This window comes from Anomaloglossus baeobatrachus, chromosome 5 (genome assembly GCF_048569485.1).
Source record: "Anomaloglossus baeobatrachus isolate aAnoBae1 chromosome 5, aAnoBae1.hap1, whole genome shotgun sequence".
Lineage (NCBI taxonomy): Eukaryota > Metazoa > Chordata > Amphibia > Anura > Aromobatidae > Anomaloglossus > Anomaloglossus baeobatrachus.
The window spans coordinates 124398761-124416313 of NC_134357.1; the positions used below are offsets into that span (position 1 = coordinate 124398761).

At 47.7% G+C, this 17553-nt stretch overlaps 1 protein-coding gene across 3 annotated transcripts in view; it reads left to right on the forward strand.

Annotated features, from left to right (window-relative positions):
* The first annotated feature begins 243 nt into the window (after positions 1-243).
* The window catches only part of SEC24C (SEC24 homolog C, COPII component), a 130361-nt gene continuing 113051 nt past the window's right edge, over positions 244-17553 (forward strand). For 2 of the 3 annotated variants that reach the window (XM_075348840.1, XM_075348841.1), the window contains exons 1-6: positions 244-350; positions 3913-4103; positions 11943-12032; positions 12284-12425; positions 16151-16320; positions 16514-16963. In XM_075348840.1, coding sequence (XP_075204955.1) covers positions 3941-4103; positions 11943-12032; positions 12284-12425; positions 16151-16320; positions 16514-16963 — 1015 coding nt within the window. In that variant the 5' untranslated portion in view covers positions 244-350; positions 3913-3940. The remainder of the gene's footprint in view (positions 351-3912; positions 4104-11942; positions 12033-12283; positions 12426-16150; positions 16321-16513; positions 16964-17553) is intronic. The other variant, XM_075348842.1, reaches the window with a different exon arrangement.

A 17553-nucleotide genomic window follows, 5' to 3' on the forward strand; every position in this document is an offset into this window, starting at 1 on the left:
TTTATGCCATCTCCATGCAGCCCTTTTTAGGACATAAGCCAGTTTGTATAAACAAGTCTGGTCCGTCATGTTACAACATCCACAACCGGCAGTGAGAGACATTCCTCTGTACTGGCATTGCCAGTAATAAATATGGCCGACCTGGTATTTGCGCAGGCGCGGAGCACGTCACGTGACCAGTTATCGCTTCTGCGCTCTGCAGGTCGTTCGGCTGCTCTTCCTGTCTGGGCGGAGTGTGGACGTGGCAGAGCCTGAGAAGCCCGAAGTTTTACGTCATTTCCGGTAGGAACTGGAGACGACGCTTTCTGGAAGCGGACGGGAAGTGAGTGAAGGAGCCGGAGCGGAAGGAGGTGAGTTGCTGTCACGGCCCCGGGCTCTAGGACAGGCCGAGACGTCGGGGCCCGCCGCTGAGCGGAGAGCCTGGAGGTCGCAGCGTCGTGTGTCCTGTCAGTGCGGCAGTCCGGCACCTCCAGGCCGCTGGTGACAGGTGTGACTGCTCCTGCATGCTGACGGCCTCCCGGCACCACGTGATGTTTTCCCAGCGGATCTGTGTGTTGTTACCTCCTCATTACAGGGAGCGATGAGGGTCATTATCAGGCCAGAGATGTATACTGCTGACCCCCTGCTCTGGGAGTGAGTGTCACTACAGGCTCCAGCAGTCACTAGTTGCTAGGTAACCGGCCCTGTGCGCCCTGTCACAGCCTGATCTGATAGGAGGTAATGTTTGCTGCCCATTCCCAGGCTGGGGCCCCTCCGCTGTCATTACTTCAGCTTCCATAATGTGTGATGTGACCGCGCTGCTTGCTTTCAGTGAATGGGAATATCACACATGAGGATCTAGTCCTGCTGACAGGCTCCTACAATGGAGGCCAGTGTAAGCCATTCTCTGACTGTAAGGGTATTTCCATCTCTGGCACCTCTCCTGGATGCCTGCGCATCTTCTGATTGGTGGGATATGACCTTTGAGTCTTTACAGAGGTCATGAGAATTAAAGGGACTGACAGATCATCTGTGCACAGCCCATTATAGGGACTGTTATCACATAATGACTAGTGATGAGCCAGCCCTACCATGCCGGGGTACTCGTAATCAGCAGTCGGCCTTTCGGATGGATGTTACTTGTTAATCTGTCACCAGGTTTTTGCTCCCCCATCTGAGAGCAGCATAATGTAGAGACAGAGACCCTGATTCCAGCGATGTGTCACTTACTGAGCTGTTTGCTGTCATGTTGATCAAAGTTTTCTCTGCTGCAGATCTAGTAGTTATACAGAGCTCATGAATACACTGGACTACCTGGCAGCATGCCAAGTAGTCCTCTAATGATAATCTACTGCTGATCACTCAGTGATTTTTTTTTTTTTTTTTTTTTTTTTTTTTTTTTAAAACTACACTAAGTAGCCCAGTAAGTGACACAAAGCTGGAATCAGGATCTCTGCCTTTATGTTATGCTGTTCTCAGATTAGGTGGTAAAAACCTGGTAATAGTCCATTTAACGCAGTATAATTGATGTCAATGGGGAACTCAACTATTTTCGCTGAAGATCTTCTGGAAAAATGCTTATTGTCATCCATTATACTTGATTAACAAGTCGCATCCATGCGAGCGTCCGAATGCTGGTTACAAGCACCTGAGCATAGTAGTGCTCGCTCATCACTAATGATGACTGTACAAACCAAGCACAGGTGCTCGCTGCATCATGGCGCAGCCAATCCATTCTATACACCTTCTCACCTGCCTGTTTTCCATCTCCCTTCTCTGGCTATATGACACCAGAGCTGTCAATCAGAGAGGACGGGAGAGAGGGGGTGGTTGGGCCTGGTGTTGATGGAGGGAAAACAAGCAGGTGGGAAGGTGCCCGTTGGTTTGTACAGTGTTTCTGTACTGACAGCTCTCCTGCTCAGAGAGGTTCTACAAAAAAAAAAGTAATTACCCATTGACTCGTCCAGTGCCAGCTCTCACTGGTCTGCAGTGGAGGCACACTGACTACACCGTGTGACCACTGCAGACAATCACTGTGTCCATGTGTCGTGCACATCACGTATTATCAGCCCCTTATCTATCATTTTCTTTCTAAGGACAGGGTCTTTACTTTGTGCCTGATATCATAGGCTATTACCTCTTGCAGCGGTTTCCCTGCACAATACTGTGTACAGTTTGTGTATGAATTATCTCTCCCAACCAGTGACACTCTGCTGTATGTAGAGACTAAAGCTCCATTGTCCGGTACGTTCATGTCATCACAAACCCTTATTCCATTTGTGTGTCTAATAAATGGTGGTGTATAGATGTTAAGCTCCAGCTGGTGAGAAGTGCCCAACGAGCAGTCAATGGCTCCTTTCACTGGCAGAGAAGGCATCAGTTACTTTCGCCTACATAGTTCCTAGAAGACAAACCAAAATGTTAGGTGCCAGGTGAACATTTCTGGCTGTAGGAATTTCTCAAACCAACGCGTTTTGGCAGATCCAGGTGATATTATAAAGAGATTTATTTCAGCTAACCGTTCTTCAATGTAGGAAAGCTATTACAAGGGGGTGCACGGACAAGGTACGAGGCAGATTTGTAACAGAAAAGGAGGATCAAGCAACGCGTCCATAGAGATATGGAATTAAAAGTGTATTTATTTCATTCTTGTTAAAAACATGGATAAAGACAGAACACAGAGGATGGCAGCCTCCATATAACCAGTTTCTTACAATGGACTTGTTCTTAGTAGGGGTAGAGATCCCGATTCCAGTGGTGTCACTTACTGGGCTGCTTAGTGGAGTCTTGATAAAATCGCTGTTTAATCAGCAGTAGATTATCATTAGAGGACTACTTGGTGCCAGGTAGTCCAGCATATTCATGAGCTCTGTATAATTGCTAGATCTACAGCAGAGAAAACATAGATTTTTATCAAAATTACAGTAAACAACTCAGTAAGTGACACATCGCTGGAATCAGGGTCACTGTCTCTACATTATGCTGTTTTCAGATGGGGGAGCAAAAACTGGTGACTGTTTCCCTTTAATGCTAATAAAAAAAAAAAAAAACTTAAGGTGCTGCAGAGTTGTTGTATTTCCCATAAAGGACAGAGGTAGGGATAGAATTGGATGGACCTGAGCAGACTATTGTTTTCACTGATGCTTGAACCCACTTAAATTGAACAATCAGGATCCCTTGTCTTCATACCTTACCAGGCAATGTGGGTATAAATGAGGTGGACTTTTTTTTTTTCTTCCTCAGGACCACCCTCTGAACCTAAGGGCAGACCTGATAAGCTTTATCTATGAGGTATTACATAACAATATCTATTGTATGTTGTGATTATCCCTTTAATAAAGGGGGTGTTACATTCAGCGATATCGCTAGTGAGCACACCCGCCCCCGTCGATTGGGCGTCACAGGCAAATCGCTGCCCGTGGCGCACAATATCGTTAGGAGCCGTCACATGAACTTACCTGCCTACTTTCTAACGGGGCAGTTTGTGCGGTGTCACAAAGCGGCGGCCCAATAGAAGCGGAGGGACGGAGATGAGCGGGACGTAACATCCCGCCCACCTTCTTCCTTCGTCATTGCCGGCGGCCGCAGGTAAGCTGCAGTTCGTCGTTCCCGGGGTGTCACACGTAGCGATGTGTGCTGCCTCAGGAACGACGAACAACCTGTGTGCTCAACAATAAACGATTTTTTGAAAATGGACGACGTGTCAACGATAGACGATTTGGTGAGTATTTTCCAGCGTTAACGGTCGTTCGTGCATGTCACACGCAACGACGTCGCTAACGATGCCGGATGTGTGTCACGGAATCCGTGACTCCGGCGATATATCGTTAGATCTGTCGTTGCGTGTGACGGGGCCGTAAGAAGTGGTCCATACTGTAGCTGTGTGTTATGTTGGTCAGGAGATGTGAACATAATCTGCTTTTGTCTCCGCAGCGAGGACCAGTCTGGGGATGTGCACAAGATGAACGTAAACCAGCAACCTCACATAGCTACACCCTACATGCAGCCCCTACCCCAAGGATACCAACAGCCAGGCTATGGGGGACAGCCAATGCCTGGGGGCCCGCAGTATCCTGGCTATAATGGGCCTGTGCAGGGGTACCCACAACATGGGCCCACGCAAGGTAATGGCAGTTTTTATTCTGTTGCTGGAAGTTTTAGTAGCTAGGAAAAGATGCATTCTCATGGTCCTTCTTTTAATTTTAGGCAGGAAAAAATGTACTGATTTTATTGCTTCCTTGTGACGGTATTTTTAGAAGTCTTCTTGGTTTTAGGCCTAACAAGTTCAGTTAGATAGCCGCAGACATGACGAGATTCCCTAACGTCAGTGAAATGGTCAAGGCTGCTTCTAATCTCGTACTGTTCTTCCCTTTCATGCTTTTTCCACATAAGTTCCACCACCTTCACTTGCACAGACTCATGATGTACTTGTGGTTCCTAGTACAGACGCTATCGCATAGTGATAAATGTTCCTGCTACAGACGTGAGCAGAGATACTGGTAGATGCTTTTCAGTCATTTTCCATACCGACAACATACTCTCCTGTTCTTTCTATTACTTACATAATGTGTTTATGGAGAAGACTACTAATTGTAGAGGCTGCGTTTAGTCCTTTCTTTGTCGCTCCATTGGGAGACCCAGACAATTGGGTGTATAGCTTCTGCCTCCGGAGGCCACACAAAGTATTACACTCAAAAGTGTAACCCCTCCCCTCTGCCTATACACCCTCCCGTGCATCACGGGCTCCTCAGTTTTATGCTTTGTGTGGAAGGAGGCACACATCCACTCACACATCTCCATTTTAGTCAGCAGCAGCTGCTGATTGTATCGGTTGGAAGAAAAGAGGGCCCCCACGGGGCCCCCGGCATGCTCCCTTCTCACCCCACTAAGTCGGCGGTGCTGTTAAGGTTGAGGTACCCATTGCGGGTACGACGGCCGGAGCCTCATGCCGTGTTTCCTTCTCCATCCCTTAGGGCTCTGGTAGAAGTGGGATCCGAAGCGGTCGTCCAGGTTCTGGGACCGTGCTCCCTCCGCAGCCCCTGAGGGAATCTGCTGGACAGGAGCTTATCTATCCTCAGGGACAGGGCCCTGCATCCACGAGGTACTCTGTGTCCCCATGGGGACTGTGTGTGGAGCGCCTGGTTCCCGGACGCCGCAACTGACTGCTGAATTGTGAAGACCGGGGACTACCGCGCCGACCGCGCCTGCTTGTCGGCCGCAGTATTAAATTTAGTCCCCGGCTTCATCGCGGCCTAGTGGCAAAACTCCCGCCCCCGGGCCTGTCTATCAGAGATAGGGGCGGGACAGCCGACCTGACGTCGGATGTGAGGGCCGGGGCATCCTGTATGCTCCCTCCCCCCTCACTGATCACTGTGGGGACCCCAGATTCCCGCACTTTTCCTAACGCCGCCCATGGCTTCACTCCTCCCCTGAGAGCTCCGGCAGCCATTTTTAGGACATTCTGCCGGTGGAGAATCACAGAGAACAGCTCTGCAGCTCTGGGAGACCAAGGCAGGGAATCTGGAGCACACACACCCCGCTTTTTAGCGGTCGGTAAGCCGCACCGGTCACTCGGTGTTGGTCCCCCTGGGTGCCGGTATAGATACGTATATATATATATACTTATTTCTGTTCGGCCGGGCTGTATACCCTTTTTTCTATATACCCTCAGTGATCACGCTCCTAGGACACAACAGCATGTCGGCCACAAGGAGCAAGGGCACTAAAGCACAGGGTTTTTTTGCGACATGTACCTCTTGTAGGGCCATGTTACCTGCGGGTTCCACCTACCCTCACGGTGAGCAATGCTCGACCCCTGTTACGCTTGCTCAGCCGGAGCCTCGGTCACTAGTGGGCCCCTCGGCTCAGGCAGACCCCCCTGCTTCCACTGTCCAGGTGGCAGCGACAGAGTTTGCAGTTTTTGCTGAAAAGCTCTCAGAGTCACTCTCACAATCCATGGCTCAGTCTATGGACAAATGGTCTGCCAAGTTGCTGGAAGCCCTGCAGTCCAGACCGGTCCTTACACAGGCCCCGGACCCTGTTAAATCGGCGCCTCCAGGTCCCTCTCGGTCCACCCCGGCCGGGGTGGGCCCTAGGTCTCACGTGGAGGACTCCTCCACGGACCACAGTCCCAGACCAGCTAAGCGGGCTCGCTTGGAATCTTCCCCGACTTCCTCACGCTGCTCGGGTTTCCAGCTTGAGGACTCTCTGGAGGACGAGGCGGAGGTTGCAGCTCAGGGCTCGGACCCTGATGTTGCTCTCAATCTTGATACACCTGAAGGGGACGCCTTAGTAAATGATCTTATCTCGTCCATCAATCAGGTGTTGGATCTATCTCCCCCGCCTCCACCTATAGAGGAGTCGGCCTCTCAGCAGGAGAAACACCAGTTTCGGTTTCCCAAACGTACACGGAGTGCATTTTTTGATCACTCTAACTTCAGGGATGCTGTCCAGAAGCCCAGAGCGGTTCCGGACAAGCGCTTTACTAAGCGCCTTACTGACATACGTTACACCTTCCCCGCTGACGTAGTTAAGGGTTGGGCTCAATGTCCTAAGGTGGATCCCCCAGTCTCCAGATTGGTGGCTAGATCTGTGGTTTCGGTTGCAGATGGCTCATCACTAAAAGATGCCACTGACAGGCAGATAGAACTCCTGGTGAAATCCATCTATGAGGCCACGGGAGCGTCTTTTGCCCCGGCTTTTGCAGCCGTATGGGCACCCCAAGCTATCTCAGCTTGTCTGGCTGAGATTAATGCGGTCACACGTACGTCTGCCCCGCAGGTTGCATCTTTAATCTCTCAGGCGTCGGCGTTTTCTTCCTACGCCATGAACGCAGTCCTAGACTCTGCTAGCCGTACAGCGGTGGCATCCGCTAATTCTGTTGCAGTCCGCAGGGCCATGTGGCTGCGCGAATGGAAGGCAGACTCGGCTTCCAAGAGGTTCTTAACCGGTTTGCCGTTTTCTGGCGAGAGATTGTTTGGCGAACGATTGGATGAGATTATTAAGGAATCCAAGGGAAAGGACTCCTCCTTACCCCAGTCCAAACCCAAGAGACCTCAGCAACGAAAAATACAATCGAGGTTTCGGTCCTTTCGTCCCTCCGCCAAGCCACAGTCCTCTTCGTCCAATAGACAGGACAAAGGTCAGAGGAACTCCTATGCGTGGCGCTCTAAGTCACGCCCCCAAAAGACCGCCGGACGCACTGCTTCCAAGGCGGCCTCCTCATGACTCACGGCATCCCCGAACCGCATCCTCGGTCGGTGGCAGGCTCTCCCGCTTTCGCGACGCCTGGTGGCCACATGTTCAAGACCGATGGGTGAGAGACATCCTGTCTCACGGTTACAGGATAGAGTTCAGCTCTCGTCCTCCGACTCGTTTCTTCAGAACCTCCCCGCGCGAGCAGACGCACTTTTTCAAGCAGTGGACGCTCTGAAAAAAGGAGTCGTGACCCCCGTTCCCACTCAGGAACAGGGTCGCGGTTTTTACTCCAACTTATTCGTGGTGCCAAAGAAAGACGGATCATTCCGTCCAGTTCTGGACCTCAAATTGCTCAACAAACACGTGAGCACCAGACGATTCCGGATGGAATCTCTCCGCTCGGTCATCGCCTCGATGTCACAAGGAGACTTCCTCGCATCGATCGACATCAAGGATGCTTATCTCCATGTGCCGATCGCACCAGAACATCAACGCTTTTTGCGTTTCGCCATCGGGGACGAACACCTTCAGTTCGTGGCATTGCCCTTCGGCCTGGCGACAGCCCCACGGGTTTTCACCAAAGTCATGGCATCCGTTGTGGCGGTCCTGCATTCTCAGGGGCACTCGGTGATTCCCTACTTAGACGATCTCCTAGTCAGGGCACCTTCTCGGGCGGCGTGTCAACACAGCCTTACCGTCGCTCTGGAGACTCTCCAGCAGTTCGGGTGGCTCATCAACTTCCCAAAATCCAAGTTGACACCGACCCAATCTCTGACTTATCTAGGGATGGAGTTTCATACACAGTCAGCGGTAGTCAAGCTACCACTAGACAAACAGCTGTCACTGCAGGCAGGGGTGCAATCTCTGATTCAGACTCAGTCACACCCCTTGAGACGCCTCATGCACTTCCTGGGGAAGATGGTGGCAGCGATGGAAGCAGTGCCTTTCGTGCAATTCCATCTGCGCCCGCTCCAGTGGGACATTCTCCACAAATGGGACAGGAGGTCGAACTCTCTCGACAGGAACGTCTCTTTCCCTTGCAACAAAGACGTCTCTTCAGTGGTGGCTTCTTCCCACTTCTCTATCACAGGGAAAATCCTTCCTGCCCCCAACCTGGGCTGTGGTCACCACGGACGCGAGCCTGTCAGGGTGAGGAGCGGTGTTCCTCCATCACAGGGCTCAGGGAACCTGGACTCCGATAGAGTCTTCCCTTCAGATCAATGTCCTGGAGATAAGGGCAGTGTATCTGGCCCTATTGGCTTTCCAGCAGTTGCTGGAGGGCAGGCAGATCCGTATCCAGTCGGACAACGCCACTGCCGTCGCATACATCAACCACCAAGGCGGCACGCGGAGTCGTCAAGCCTTCCAAGAAGTCTGGCGAATTCTGCAGTGGGTGGAAGCCACAGCATCCACCATCTCCGCAGTTCACATACCGGGCGTAGAAAACTGGGAAGCAGATTTTCTCAGTCGTCAGGGCATGGATGCGGGGGAATGGTCCCTGCACCCAGAAGTGTTTCGAGAGATCTGTCGCCGCTGGGGAACGCCGGACGTCGATCTCATGGCGTCACGGCACAACAACAAGGTCCCGGCCTTCATGGCACGATCTCAAGATCACAGAGCTCTGGCGGCGGACGCATTAGTTCAGGATTGGTCGCAGTTTCGACTGCCTTATGTATTTCCTCCTCTGGCAATGCTGCCCAGAGTACTACGCAAGATCAAGTCCGACTGCCGTCGCGCCATTCTCGTCGCTCCAGACTGGCCGAGGCGGTCATGGTACCCGGATCTGTGGCATCTCACGGTGGGTCAGCCGTGGGCGCTGCCAGACCGCCCAGACTTGCTGTCGCAAGGGCCGTTTTTCCATCTGAATTCTGCGGCCCTCAACCTGACTGTGTGGCCATTGAGTCCTGGATCCTAGCGTCTTCAGGGTTGTCTCAGGATGTCATTGCCACTATGAGACAGGCCAGGAAACCGACGTCCGCCAAGATCTATTACAGGTCTTGGCGGATTTTCTTGTCCTGGTGTTCTGATAAAGGTTTTACTCCCTGGCCTTTTGCCTTACTCACTTTTCTTTCCTTCCTTCAATCCGGAATGGATAAGGGGTTGTCACTTAGTTCTCTCAAAGGGCAAGTATCGGCACTCTCAATATTCTTTTAAAAGCGCCTGGCCAAGCTTCCGCAGGTCCGCACGTTCCTGCAGGGAGTTTGCCACATAGTCCCACCTTACAAGCGCCCGCTTGAACCCTGGGACCTTAACAGGGTGCTAACGGCTCTTCAGAAACCACCTTTTGAGCCGCTGCGGGATGTCTCCTTATCACGTCTTTCGCAGAAAGTGGCATTTCTAGTAGCCGTTACTTCACTCCGTAGAGTGTCGGAGCTTGCAGCACTGTCATGCAAAGTCCCCTTCCTGGTTTTTCACCAGGATAAGGTGGTTCTCCGTCCTGTTCCGGAATTTCTCCCTAAGGTGGTATCGCCTTTTCATCTCAATCAGGATATCACCTTACCTTCATTTTGCCCTAATCCAATTCACAGCTTTGAAAAGGATTTGCACTCATTAGATCTAGTGAGAGCACTCCGATTCTACGTGTCTCGCACAGCGCCCCTGCGCCGTTCAGATGCGCTCTTTGTCCTGGTGGCTGGTCAGCGTAAGGGTTTGCAAGCTTCCAGGTCAACTTTGGCTCGGTGGATCAAGGAACCGATTCTTGAAGCTTACCGTTCTTCGGGGCTTCCGATTCCTTCGGGGCTGAAAGCCCATTCTACCAGAGCCGTGGGGGCGTCCTGGGCATTGCGGCACCGGGCTACGGCTCTACAAGTGTGTCAGGCAGCTACGTGGTCTAGTATGCACACTTTCACAAAGCACTATCAAGTGCATGCCTATGCTTCGGCAGATGCCAGTCTAGGTAGGCAGGTCCTTCAGGCGGCGGTGGCCCACCTGTAAGAGGGAGTCGTGTCGGCTCTTGTTATCGAGGTATTCTTTTACCCACCCAGGGACTGCTTTTGGACGTCCCAATTGTCTGGGTCTCCCAATGGAGCGACAAAGAAGAAGGGAATTTTGTTTAGTTACCGTAAATTCCTTTTCTTCTAGCTCCTATTGGGAGACCCAGCACCCGCCCCTGTTCCCTTCGGGCTAGTTGTTCTTTTGTGTACACGTGTTGTTCATGTTCAATTGTTTCATGGTTTTCAGTTCTCCGAACATCCTTCGGATTGAATTTTCCTTAAACCAATTTATAAGTTTCCGCCTTCCTGCTTTTGCACCAAAACTGAGGAGCCCGTGATGCACGGGAGGGTGTATAGGCAGAGGGGAGGGGTTACACTTTTGAGTGTAATACTTTGTGTGGCCTCCGGAGGCAGAAGCTATACACCCAATTGTTTGGGTCTCCCAATAGGAGCTAGAAGAAAAGGAATTTACGGTAAGTAAACAAAATTCCCTTCTTTTCCCATACCACTGTCCGTTTTGCCACACAGTGAAAGTCCAAACCACGAATCCGAAGTCAAATCCCACACACGTTTTCTAGAGGTTAATTTTCTGAAACCGGAAGCAGACGCTCGGTCTTTTGCCACTGGTGTGCCGTGTCTTGTACCTCACATCTGCATAGAGATTGGCCACATTTAGTGAGGCTGACCAGATGATGACTGGGATTGGGGATACAGACTTGATCCACTGCAAAGTCCTTGTCAAGTCTTGAATGTATAAACCGGGCTATACAGCCTCGTCTGGAAACCACAACATTTTCCTTTAAAGAGAACCTATCAGCAGACTTAAGCACAATAAAGTATAGCCATGGCCATAATGGCGCTGTGTTGATGATTAAACAGATACCTGCAGTGAAAGAATCCGATGTGGTTGTTGAATAATCTTCCGCTAAAGCTTTCATCTGATGACGTCTTCTGTGCATTGGAGTGGTACTTGGTGGTAGGGTCTTCTCTGCCTGCCTCAGGTTTCTTCTACAGGTCATGGATGATTCAGTAAGCTCTTTCCTTTTTGCCATTCTACATCGTTGAGGAGGGCGGCATGTGTGCAGTGTGAATCTGGTCAGTCTGCAGATCTTTAATAAAATAGCGCCGGAGGCGGCGCATGCACAGATCGAGAGCTCATCTCAATGACCTCTTCATTAAGCCAGAATCTGCACATGCACCACACTCTGCGCCATTTTATTTAAGACCGTTTGTAGAATCACACTGCCCACGGGCTGCAATCAAATGGCACTCGGGGGATGGTGCATGTGCAGATTGAGATTTCGGCTTAATGAAGAGGTCATTGAGCTGAAATGTCAATCTGCGTATGCGCTGCCTCCATCGCCATTTTGTTGAAGACCTGTAGACCGGTTGCAGAATCACAATGCGCATGTGCCGCCCACCGCAATGATGGGGCAGCGGCATGGAATCTCAAAAAGGAGGCAAATCACTAAATAATCAGTGACCTGTAGAAGAAACGGAGGAGGCAGGCGTAGGGCAGAGAGGGCAACCCTACGCCCCCCCAAGTCCTGCACTAATGATGTCCTCATGTACATTATTGAGGAAGGTTATTTAGCAATCAGATCGAATTCCTTCACTGAAGGTATCCCTTTAATCCGCATCATGGTACCATTATGGCCATGGCTTTATTTTATAGTGCTAAATCCCGCTGACAAGTTCTCTTTAAAGCTTGCTTGTAATTTTCAGCAGCCGAGACAATTGTTTAGAAAGCAGGTATGCAGATAACGTGCATGTGTGCTCTGCAGTGGTTTCCCTCCTCATCTTATTTTCCTTTCTTCCTCTTTGTCTTTCCAGGTTTCTCTTCTAATTCAGGATTCCCTCAGAAGGGCTCTCCTGATTCTTTCACCTCTGGCACTTCCTCTCCTATTACCTCTCACTATATAGGTAAATTTCTACTTTTACTTGACCGTTTTACAAAGGTGTTCCCATCCGCTCTGCTGAGATCGTACGGGCTGATGTAGGTGGTCTCCTGAAGACTGTTTGCATAACCCTATACATTACTCCATAGCACTATTCAGTTAACTTGGCGTCAGTCAGTGAACTCCAGAGGGAGCTGTCATTAGGCTTGTTGGTGCACGTGAGAATCCCTGTGATTGTAACTTACACTTGGCTCCTGTTTATTTTTACTTATTCAGGTCCCGTGAGATCTCCACAGACATCAGGTGCCCAAACTGCAGCAGGGATGACGATTCCTTCAGAGCAGATGCAGTACAACCAGTATGGTGGCCAAGGTGACATCCAGAATGGACCAGCATCACTAAGCAATCAGATGCAGAGGTAGGTGTGCAGTCACCTATTACTGGAATAATCTATTACATGGGAATATAACACTGTAATGAATTATGCGGCTGTATTTTTTTCCCCACTTTCCCCATTATGAGGGCCTCATGCAAGTGCATCTCAATAAAGTAGAATATTATTAAAAAGTTTATTTCAGTAATTCAATACAAAAAGGGAAACACATAGTGATCATAGTGATCTATTTCAATTATATAATTCTGTTAATGTTGATGATTATGGCTTACAGCCAATGAAAACCCAAAAGTCATTATCTCAGAAAATTTAATTAACACAAAACACATGCAAAGGCTTCCTAAGCTTTTAAAATGGTCCCTTAGTCTGGTTCAGTAGGCTACACAATTATGGGGAAGACTGCTGACTTCAGATGTCCAGAAGGCAGTCATTGACACGCTCCACAAGGAGGGTAAGTCACAAAAGGTCATTGCTAAAGAAGCTGTCTGTTCAGAGGGCTGTATCCAAGCATATTAATGGAAGGTTGAGTGGAAGGAAAAAGTCTTGATAGGATTAAGAAAAAGACTATTCAAAAATTTAGTGAGATTCACAAGGAGTGTACGCTGCTGGAGCCAGTGCTACAAGAGCCACCATACACAGACGTACCAGGACATGGACTGCAAGTGTTGCATTCCTTGTGTCAAGCCGGTAGAAATAGATCCCTCTGTAATGACTCTATATAATATATAGAAATAGATCCCTCTGTAATGACTCTATATAATATATACGGTAGAAATAGATCCCTCTGTAATGACTCTATATAATATATATAGAAATAGATCCCTCTGTAATGACTATATAATATATACGGTAGAAATAGATCCCTCTGTAATGACTCTATATAATATATATAGAAATAGATCCCTCTGTAATGACTATATAATATATACGGTAGAAATAGATCCCTCTGTAATGACTCTATATAATATATATAGAAATAGATCCCTCTGTAATGACTCTATATAATATATATAGAAATAGATCCCTCTGTGTGTAATGACTCTATATAATATATAGAAATAGGCGGGGGAAGGAAGTGGTTGGAATTTTTCCAGCTGCAGGCCTTTGTATCCGCGCTGGGGTCCAGTGGCCGAGTTCGAGACACATACAACGCCATTGAAGAACTGTTTACGAAAAAAGATCAGCCTGAACGCCCGGTTTCTCAGCTGTACAGCATTCTCAATGAAATTGGGACCTCAGGCAAACGAGGCTACCAGTTGGCTTGGGAAAGTGAGCTGAAACAACATATCTCACCAGCTGAATGGGAAAAATGCTTTTTATTCACACATAAATTATCAACTACGTGCGCCACACAGGAAAAAATTTTTAAAATCTTAACGAGATGGTACCAATTTCCAGCTAAGCTTCATTCAATATTCCCTACGGTGTCAGCAATGTGTTGGAGATGTGAACGGGAGGTTGGCACGATGACTCACATTTGGTGGGAATGTGAAGGAATACAGCAGTTCTGGCAAAAAGTACTGTCGAACTACCATCTCATAACTGGGAAAACAGTTGAGAACTGTCCCAAGATAACACTCCTCTCCGTCTTACCTCACGCTATCACATATCATAAGCGAGATATTCTGCGGTTCTGCCTTGCGGCGGCACGCTCCACCATTCCTAGATACTGGAAAACTTCCATAATCCCTCCTATTTCCGAGTGGTACATGGAGATGGCAAATATTTGTAGGATGGAGGAGCTTGCAGCCGAGGGCGTGGACACCAGAGATAAATTTTACAGGACCTGGAACGATTGGATAATGTTTAGGGATTCACCTGACTTCCATAAATTGTTTTGAAGAAGTAGACCTCAGAGGAACCCCCTCACCCTCTCCATCTCCTCTCTTTCTCCCCATCTCTTCCCCACTTTCCTCTTCTCTCCTTCTGCTTTCTCCTCCATATCCTTTTCCTTTCTTATTCTTTCAAACTCTTTATGCCTATGGTATTTTCTGCTGATCTTATATTGGAATAATGAGAGATATGTATATATTATTTTATATATATTTTTGTTGTTTCATTCACAATTTTAATGGCTCCGGTCAGCAAGTTTTTTCCATTGAGCGAGGAAATACTAAAGTATTAACTTACTAGGCTTGCTTGATCCCCGCTTCTAAATTTGAAATTTGACATTTCTACTCCTGCGCTTGCTTCTCTTAATACTAGCAGTCTGAACATCGGCATAATCTTTAAATTTTTGAAGTTTTGAATAAGAATACGTTCTTTGCATATATTCTCTGAATTTCAATTTTGGTACTGCAAATCCACGAACTTGTTGTGTTCATCATTACACACGTTTCAAAGGTTTTGAAAATGCCTAAGAATCGATATGCTGCTGGTACGGGACACCGGCAGGCTGCTCTCTGCAGGTTGCTTTCTTTGCATAACTTGTTATATGACTCTATTTTGGTTTTTTTGTAATTCTGATAACTTCCAATAAAAATAGATTGAACATAATATATAGAAATAGATCCCTCTGTAATGACTCTATATAATATATAGAAATAGATCCCTCTGTGTGTAATGACTGTATATAATGTTTCCTTTTTTGTATTGAAACTGAAATAAATGAACTTTTTAATGATATTCTAATTTATTGAGTTGCACTTGTATGTGAATTAGACAAATTCCGATTGTCCTGCATTACATTCCTGCCCCATGCACCCAATTATGCAGCAGAGAGGTGGGTGCACACGAAAGAATGAGGTTTTTTTGAGCTGCAGAAGAAGCTAAACCGGTTACATGGAAAGGGTCCCATTTTTTATGCTCTGCAACATGTCACCATGTAGCCCAAGAAGGACAGCCGGCTGATCCGGAGTGTGCTCTGGAGCCCACCAGTTGCCCACCACACTTGTTTTAGTATCGGTTTGCTTCTGTACTGCGTGTTAGAGGTGCCGTGAGGATTTGTTCACTATCTGTTGCTTTATAGCATTTGACATGTCCTACTTTAGGCTCTGTGCGCACTAGGCGGATTTTACCGTGGATTTCCCACAGCTTTGCTGCATGATTCGTTGTAGAGAATGTTAATAACCTTTCTGCAGTGATTCCCCAGCAAAACCTATGGGAAAAAAAAGCTGTGCACACTAGGCGGATTTTGACAGCTGCATGTTTTGCTGCGGGATTCCCACAGCAAAAACAATTGCATGTCACTTCTTTTCCGCAGGTAGCTGCGGGATCTCACTAATGTAATCGTGAAATCCCACAGGGAACAACCTGCAGAAAAACCTCACCAAATCCGCAACAAAACGCATGCGGATTTCGCTGCATTTTTTTTTTCTTTCTTTTTTTTTTTTTCCCGCAGGTGCGTAAATCTTTTAGAGCCTGTGGAATTTTCTTAAGAAAATTCCATTTTCTAGTGCGCATAGGGCCTTATGGTGAAAAATGACTGTTCCCCTGCAGTCAAACTTTCCATTGGCCATTTTTAACCAATTACAGGACGATAGATTTTGAAAGGAGAATTTCCAGGCCCATCTACAAGCACACAACCTGTGTTTTATTTCCTTATATGTTAACGTTACATAAGGGTTTAACTTGTTTTTGTTTCCTAAGTTGTTTCATATTAATTTAGCCCCTATTCTTACCCTGATAAATTTTAGTAACATTTTTTTTTTCCCTCTTCTGGCCACTATTGGTCTTCCTCTTGTACTGTTTTAGTGATTTTCCTTTCAATTTTAATTAAATTAATTTTCTGGCTTTATATTTTTCTTCAGACCCCCTGTATCCCAACCGTATGTCCAAACAGGAACTCTTCCACAGGCAACTAGTTTTCAGCAATACCCTCCAACTTCAACCAGTACCCAGCAGTTATCCAACCAAATGATGGGCATGCATCTTGGTGGTGTGCCTACATCTGCTCCTCTGCCGACAGCAGCTGGCTTTGGTAAGCAGATAGATGGTGTGTATATTGTTTTTTTTTATTTTTTTTATTTAAAGATTGTATTTTATGTCATCTTTTATTAGCTGCACCTGTTCTTATAATTTTCTGACCTTAGCTTCTATAATTCGATTTGAACATTAAAAACTACTTGGCGTTTTGGCTTGGATTTTTTCAGTGATTTTCTATTTTGCCATAGGTTCGCAGACCCCTCTTCCCCCATCCTCTGGAAGTTTTCCTGCCACAGGAACAGGGGCTTACAACCCATATTCCAGTACTCAAGGTTCAGCTGCTATGAATTTGTCTCAAGGAATGCCCCCTACTAGTTTACCACAAGTGCAGCCACCACCAACCCAACCATTTCCTGGACCCACTGCTCCACAACGTCTTTCTAATTCACAAGGCTTTCCTTCCCAGCCATCTGCACCAGCCTCTCACTTTCCTCCACCTATTTCGGGAGGTCCTCCGCCTACTTCATTGCAAGGTCCAGGAATGCCAGGACAACCACTAGCTGGATCTCAGTTATCTCAGTCGAACAATATATTACCAACGCAATCCCAGCCTGCTGTTCCGGGTATGATACCTGGTCAAGGACCCCCTCCTTCAATGCCACCACCTGGACCGGGCGGATTTCCTCTTCAGCACAACGGTGAGCATATTGCTGCATTGTTAATGGTTTTTATCCTTTAGAGAATCTTTCATAATATTGACTGTGAATTTCCAATTTTATATACTATGTGCAGGTTAAAGTACTTCTGTCAGTAGGATCAACCGTTTTTAAGCCGTCTATATTGGCAGTAGTGATGAGCGCGCACTACCATGCTCAGGGGCTCTGTACTTGTTAGAGAAATGTGACGCTCGGATGGGAACCACTCGAGCACCTGAGCATAATGGAAGTCAATGGGGGACTCAAGCATTTTTCTGGAAGATTTCCTAGAAAAAAAAATTGAGTCCCCCTCCACATTGACTTCTATTATACTCAGGTGCTCAAGTCGGTCCCAGTCGAGCACCTGACTGCTCTTAAAGAGTACAGTGCACCCGAGCATGGTGGTGGTCGCTCATCACTAATTATCATGGAGCTCATAGAAAGTTGGATATAGTAATACATTGATACTCTAATTTTGTACTCTACGTGTCTCGCACTGGTAACTCCCCTTTTCTTTAACCCCTTAACGACCACGGGCAGTAAAATTACGTCCTAGCAGTCATAACGTTACTGCCCGCGGTCTGCCAGCAGCA